We start from the raw sequence: 7,642 nt of genomic DNA, 5'->3' as shown, positions 1-7,642 counted from the left end.
AACATCAACAAAACTAAGGAGATGATTGTGGACTTCAGGAAACAGCAGAGGGAACACCCCCATATTCACATCGATGGAACAGTAGTGGAGAGGGTAGTAAGTTTTAAGTTCCTCGGCATACACATCACAGACAAACTGAATTGGTCCACTCACACAGACAGCATCGTGAAGAAGGCGCAGCAGCGCCTCTTCAACCTCAGGAGGCTGAAGAAATTCGGCTTGTCACCAAAAGCACTCACAAACTTCTACAGATGCACAATCGAGAGCATCCTGGCGGAATGTATCACCGCCTGGTGCGGCAACTGCTCCGCCCACAACCGTAAGGCTCTCCAGAGGGTAGTGAAGTCTGCACAACGCATCACCGGGGGCAAACTACCTGCCCTCCAGGACACCTACACCACCCGATGTTACAGGAAGGCCATAAAGATCATCAAGGACAACAACCACCCGAGCCACTGCCTGTTCACCCCGCTATCATCCAGAAGGCGAGGTCAGTACAGGTGCATCAAAGCTGGGACCGAGAGACTGAAAAACAGCTTCTATCTCAAGGCCATCAGACTGTTAAACAGCCACCACTAACATTGAGTGGCTGCTGCCAACACACTGACACTGACTCAACTCCAGCCACTTTAATAATGGGAATTGATGGGAAATGATGTAAAATATATCACTAGCCACTTTAAACAATGCTACCTAATATAATGTTACATACCCTACATTATTCATCTCATATGCATACGTATATACTGTACTCTATATCATCTACTGCATCCTTACGTAATACATGTATCACTAGCCACTTGGAATTGTTAGTTAGATTACTTGTTGGTTATTACTGCATTGTCGGAACTAGAAGCACAAGCATTTCGCTACACTCGCATTAACATCTGCTAACCATGTGTATGTGACAAATACAATTTTATTTTATTTTATTTTATTTGACATCCGCACTGAGCTAAAGTAGAGCTTCCGCTTTCAAGGAGCGGGACTCTAACCCGGAAGCTTATAAGAAATTCCTCTATGCCCTCCGACGAACCACCAAACAAGCAAAGCATCAATACAGGACAAAGATCGAATCGTACTACACCGGCTCTGACGCTCGTTGGATGTGGCAGGGCTTGCAAACTATTACAGACTACAAAGGGAAGCACAGCCAAGAGCTGCCTAGTGACACGAGCCTACCAGACAAGCAAAATTACTTATATACTTGCTTCGAGGCAAGTAACACTGAAACATGCATGAGAGCATCAGCTGTTCTGGACGACTGTGTGATCCCGCTCTCCGCAGCCGATGTAAGTAAGACATTTAAACAGGTCAACATTTTACAAGGCCGCATGGCCAGACGGATTACCAGGACATATACTCCGAGCATGCGCTGACCAATTGGCAAGTGTCTTCACTGACATTAATCAACCTCTCCCTGTCTGAGTCTGTAATACAAATATGTTTCAAGCAGACCACCATAGTCCCTGTGCCCAAGAACACTAAGATAACCTGCCTATATGACTACCGACCCGTAGCACTCACGTCTGTAGCCATGAAGTGCTTTGAAAGACTGGTCATGGCTCACATCAACACTATTATCCCAGAAACCCTAGACCCACTCCAAAGAACACCTATATGAGAATGCTATTCATTGACTACAGCTCAGCGTTCCAACACCATATTGCCCTCAAAGCTCATCACTAAGCTAAGGACCCTGGCACTAAACACCTCCCTCTGCAACTGGATCCTGGACTTCCTGACGGGCCGCCCAGGTGGTAAGGGTAGGTAACAACACATCCGCCACGCTGATCCTGAACATGGGGGCCCCTCAGGGGTGCGTGCTCAGTCCCCTCCTGTACTCACTTCACTCATGACTGCACTGCCAGGCACGACTCCAGCATGATCACCAACAACGACGAGACAGCATATATGGAGGAGGTCAGAGACCTGGCCGTGTGGTGCCAGGACAACAACCTCTCCCTTAACGTTTTTACAAAGCTAACTAGTCACAGCTCTTTTTCTTCTGACATGGATAAATGTAAATGTAGCGTTGGGGTAGACAGCTTCCCTTATTCATATGTGGCTTAGCTAGCTAGCTAACACTGTACACAAACAGTACCAGTCAAAGGTTTGGACACCTACGCATTCATTTTTACTATTTTCTAGAATAATATAATAATAGTGAAGACATCAAAACTATGAAATAACACATGGGATCATAAAGTAACCAAATAAGTGTTAAACAAATCAAAAATATATTTTAGATTCTTCAAAGTAGCCACCCTTTGCCTTGATGACAGCTTTGCAAACTCTTTGCATTCTCTCAACAAGCTTCATGAGGAATGCTTTTCCAATAGTCTTGAAGCATTTCCCACATATGCTGAGCACTTGTTGGCTGCTTGTCCTTCCCTCTGCGGTCCAACTCATTCCAAACCATCTCAATTGGGTTGAGGTCGGGTGATTGTGGAGGCCAGGTCATCTGATGCAGCACTCCATCACTCTACTTCTTGGTCAAATAGCCCTTACACAGCCTGGAGGTGTGTTGGGTTGTTGTCCTATTGAAAAACAAATGAGAGTCCCACTAACTGCAAACCAGATGGGATTGCATATCGCTGCAGAATGCTGTGGTAGCTATGCTGGTTAAGTGTGCCTTGAATTTTAAGTTAATCACTGACAGTGTCACCAGCAAAGCACCCCCACACCATCACACCTCCTTCTCCATGCTTCACGATGGGAATCACACACAGCAGAAATCATCCGTTCACCTACTCTGCATCTCACAAAGGCACAGCGGATGGAACAAAACATATCAAATTTGGACTCATCAGACCAAAGGACAGATTTCCACTAGTCTAATGTCCATTGCTCGTGTTTCTTGTCCCAAGCAAGTCTCTTCTTCTTATTGGTGTCCTTTAGTAGTGTTTTCTTTACAGCAATTCGACCATGAAGGCCTGATTCATGCAGTCTCCTCTGAACAGTTGATTTTAAGATGTGTCTGTTACTTGAAATCTGTGAAGCATTTACTTGGGTAAATGCTGCAATTTCTGAGACTGGTAACTCTAATGAACTAATTCTCTGCAGCAGAGGTAACTCTGGCTCTTTCTTTCCTGTGGCGGTCCTTATGAGAGCCAGTTTCATCATAGCGCTTGATGGTTTTTGCGACTGCACTTGAAAAAACTTTCAAAGTTCTTGAAATGTTCTGCATTGACTGACCTTCATGTCTTAAAGTAATGATGGACTGTCGTGTCTCTTTGCATATTTGAGCTGTCCTTGCCATAATATGGACTTGGTCTTTTACCAATAAGGCTATCTTCTGTGTACCACCCCGACCTTGTCACAACACAATTGATTGGCTCAAACGCATTAAGGAAAGACATTCCACAAATAAACTTTTAAAAAGGCACACATGTTAATTGAAATGCATTCCTGGTGACTACCTCATGAAGCTGGTTGAGAGAATGCCAACAATGTGCAAAGCTGTCATCAAGGCAAAGGGTGGCTACTTTGAAGAATCTAAAATATATTTTGATTTGTTTAACACTTTTTTGGTTACTACATGATTCCATATGTGCTATTTCATCGTTTTGATGTATTTACTATTATTCTACAATGTAGAAAAGAGTACAAAATAAAGAAAAACCTTGTAATGATTAAGTGTGTCCAAACATTTGACTGGTACTGTACATAATAATGATGAGCGTCTTTCGCTAAATCACACTGAATATTAACTTACCTCCGAGAGGTTTAGTGAGAACACTACGTGCAGGCAGTATGGCATATTTATGTTTTATCTTTCTTTAGCAGAGGTCCTGTACCGTTTTTATTTCAAGACCTGATTATCTTTTGTAGCCATGCTGCTAAAAACACGTCGCCGAAATTTTACAGACTTTTCATGTGGGTAGTTCAGGAGTGGATCCGATTGGTTATAATTTAATAGATCTGAAAACAGAAGATACCCGTAAAGAATTGGCGGACGCCTTCAAGCAATTCATCTGCGCTCATTCTCAAATCGTTATAAAAATCTCAATAGTAAATTGTTGGCTCATGTAATAACGAAGGCTGTCTTGATGTTGCTTTTTAAATAACCTTAGTATATATTATAACCCCGAAGATTTATCCACCTTTAATCATTTAGGTTGGCCTAAATAAAGCATGATCGGCAGATATTTCATTAGTAATCTTTATTAAGGAAACAACAATAACATTTCATAAATTCTGCTACATTTCTATAAATTCATCACCCACGTACAATTTGTCAAAATCAATACCGATAAATAGCCTAATCAAACGATTTTTATAGTATACTGCGTTAAATGCGCAGAAAATTCGAATATTTACCATTTCCAATTTCAACAGAGGCAGCTATCTAAAATGTTTGATTGTGTTGATGGGAAAACAGGAACAGAAGAACACATTGATGTTGAAAGGAATAGGCCTAATAACAAAAGTCACCAAAAAACAACGATAAATAAATAGCTTGAGAACATAGTTCAATAAATAGTTAGTCTCTGAAACCCAGACCTATGAGCAACAGCCGGAACATTGGTACATTGTGGGAGGAAACCCGTCTGCCGAGACTAATAAATAGTTAATAGATCATCAAATAAATACAACCTTGCAACACAAGTACTACATTAATGTACCTAAGAGTGTCATGTAAAAATCCATGTATTCTCGATAGCTTCGTATCCATAAGCATAGTGGTATACTTTCAATAACTTAAGTGCATTTTAAAACAAACACAACAAAATGTGAAACATGTCACTACAGTTTGTCTAAAAAAATTCCTCTATGAGAGGCACTTAATATGTCCTAGCCTTAACGCAGGTGCAGGCAATAGGCACTTTAATATAATGTGAGCTGAATGAATATTTTCCTGGGTCGGTCGTGCACTCGGTCTTCATCAAAACCATCTGGGATTGCACTACAGGCACAGAGTTATATCCATAATCTTCGTATTCGGCCCCGTGATGTCCGTGCCCTTTGACGATGATACATCCCGTGCATAGACATTCAGCAACAACAATCTTCTCAGGGAATCGTCCCTCCTTGCTATCGATGCTGTGGGAAAAGTCACATTCCAATTAATCAATTAGCCAATTAATCAATTAATAATGCCATACGAAAATGTATTTTCTTTCCTAGCCATATGTCATGCACATTGACTCAAATTATATTATTGTCCGAATGAGAATACTATGGCTGCATGAGTAAAATTGTAGCCTCGTACGAACCATCCTGATCTCGGAGCTCACATTCTTTGATCACGTTCTGTGTCGAAACAGAATATGAGTTCGCGAGATCATGATGGTTCGTACGAGGCTATAAAATGTTAGACCTATCCAGAAAGTATTTACTTCGAGTAGAAAGAGATGCCTTACCTGTACCGCCAGGGGGAGACAGAACGGTTGTTGTAGTCTACTGACTGTGAATGAAGCACAGCAGGGCAGGTCTTCTTCGTACCCAGCTTGTGATACTGCGTTTCATCAATATGACTGTCTTTCAGGTACCGGTTTCGACGCAAGATCTTAAGAGCTCCATCCTCCAGTTCTTCTGCACTGAAGCATCCCTTATGCTTGTGTGCCTCTGATGCCAAAGTCAATTTATCAATAAAAAGTCCAAGTAAAAGTAGAGTCTGCAAAGGAGTGAAATAAATGAATACAAACGAACAAACACCATTAATAAATTACCATTTGAATAAAAACCAATCCAAAATGATGGATCAAAACGTAATCCAACATTCATTCAGGTGTAGTTAAATTTCAAACAATCAGGGCAGTCAAACTCTCACTTACCTGCATAATCTTGAATAGACCTGGCATTTTCTAATATCAAATATATATTTGTTAGTAGAGGAGCCCAAGTGCTTATGCTCTGTTTTGTGCCATAATGCCAGTGATCCTACAATTTATAGCGGATGTACCTGGTTGGGGAAATCCGTATGTAGGAGGAAATGGAAATCACTATATTCAGTTCCCAGCTTCCTCTTTCCTACAGTGAGTGTCCCCACTGTCAGGACTTGGCTTGTGTTTACATCAACATTACATCACCTGTTATTATATTCATCTATATGAGCTTGTGTACACCTATACATACTTATTCATATTGATTTTATTAGCTGCTATAATCAATATATTGACCATAGGCATACTGTCAGACAGCTTCCATCCAGTAATCTTACTGATATGTTTCCATAGTCAAGACAGAAGCTAGGAATTATGAAGAAATGACACAAAACGGTTCATTTATACACACACGGATAAAATAGATCAAATCTGAATCCATAAAATAAATGTAGCCTAATTTTGGCCTATCCTACTACACCTTTTCAGTTTTCTACCAATAATAAATGTAACCACATACTGTATGCTAAAACTTTCAGAGGGAAAAAAACTGTAAATATATTTTTTCATGTTAAATTCAGCATGATAAACGAAGGATGATGATTGATGAATTCTTATTATAGTATATTTAGCTCATTCACTTGACAACCTCATCAGCCTTCCTACAAGGTGAACACTTTCTCCTGCAGCCTGGATCGTCCCACTCTGATGCAAACAATGGTGTCATCACAATAGCCTCATCTCTCCCTGCCCCTCCTAGTCGTACCCTTACTGAACAAAGAGTATTTTTCATGTTTTTCCTGATTGAAACATTTCCAACATAGTTGGTTCCAGAAATACAAGTCAGTTACAAAGAAAGCAGATAAGGTGTGATAGCTGGGCAAACCAGTAAGTATGCCTTATCAGTGCATTATAACGACAAACATCACGTGAGATTGTCAAAATGACAGGTATCCTCACCATCAAGCCAGTACACAGGCAAAGAGACATCTGTAAAGAACGCCACATGGCTTCAATAAACTGTCAGAAGATAACATGCCTCATTATAAATAGGTATTTTTCTTTGTGATGAAGAAGTTCCCCCCCATCTGTAAGCTAATGAGCTGTCAGGGTATGGGACTTTTAGTATGCAGAATAATCAGACTGTATGCAGATAAAGTAGTAGAGCATGTGTTTTAATATTTTCTGGTTATGTTGAAACAGACCCTAGACTATTAGTCTGCTTACTGATTAACATGTCTGAGAGATATACATTAACATCTGCCACTCTGGAGATGGCTCAGTGAAAACTGAGATGAGTCCAATAAGGGCAAGTACCATGAACTTTCCAATGATCAAATCCCTGCCCCGAAGAACAAACACACTAAATCAGTAGGACTTGTACCATTGACCAGCTTAGCTGGGCTCATATTTCCACCTCACTAACGTTAAATCAATATCATCACGTCTTCTATCACATTTGCCTCCAGTCTCTTTTCCAGAGTAATTGCCTGGAGCCTCAGCCCAGCCATTGACTGCCAGTGGAAAAGCACCAAATATCATTGGTTAATCCGAATGCATCTGTGATGTCCTTGCCCCACCCTAGAAAGCATGTGTCCTGCCCATTATTATTCATAAGATCTGCAGTAATCATGTGAAAGCCTTGTTTTTCAAATTATATTTGGTAGTGAAAATGTACATCAACATGCAATACATTGCGCTTCATCTCCTGTGAAGAACAAGAGAAAACAAGTGATTGATGGAGCCATGTATCCAATTAATATAGGATTGGGGAGAGTGAAATTATGGAGAAGGAACAGACACACGACAGATGG

At 40.8% G+C, this 7,642-nt stretch overlaps 1 protein-coding gene across 1 annotated transcript; it reads right to left on the bottom strand.

Moving 5' to 3' along the window:
* Positions 1–4,206: 4,206 nt before the first annotated feature.
* Positions 4,207–5,807, bottom strand: LOC115108897 (interleukin-17C-like). Its single transcript, XM_029633458.1, has 3 exons — positions 5,781–5,807; positions 5,367–5,620; positions 4,207–5,046 (listed from the first exon to the last, which is right to left on the bottom strand). The coding sequence occupies exons 1-3, from the start codon at positions 5,805–5,807 to the stop codon at positions 4,788–4,790; spliced, it is 540 nt and encodes a 179-aa protein (XP_029489318.1). The 3' UTR covers positions 4,207–4,787.
* Between the last annotated feature and the right edge of the window lie 1,835 nt (positions 5,808–7,642).

Source organism: Oncorhynchus nerka, linkage group LG25 (assembly GCF_034236695.1).
Source record: "Oncorhynchus nerka isolate Pitt River linkage group LG25, Oner_Uvic_2.0, whole genome shotgun sequence".
NCBI classification, from domain to species: domain Eukaryota; kingdom Metazoa; phylum Chordata; class Actinopteri; order Salmoniformes; family Salmonidae; genus Oncorhynchus; species Oncorhynchus nerka.
Note: the sequence above shows the minus strand (reverse complement) of the source record. Positions and strands in the feature narration are given on the sequence as shown.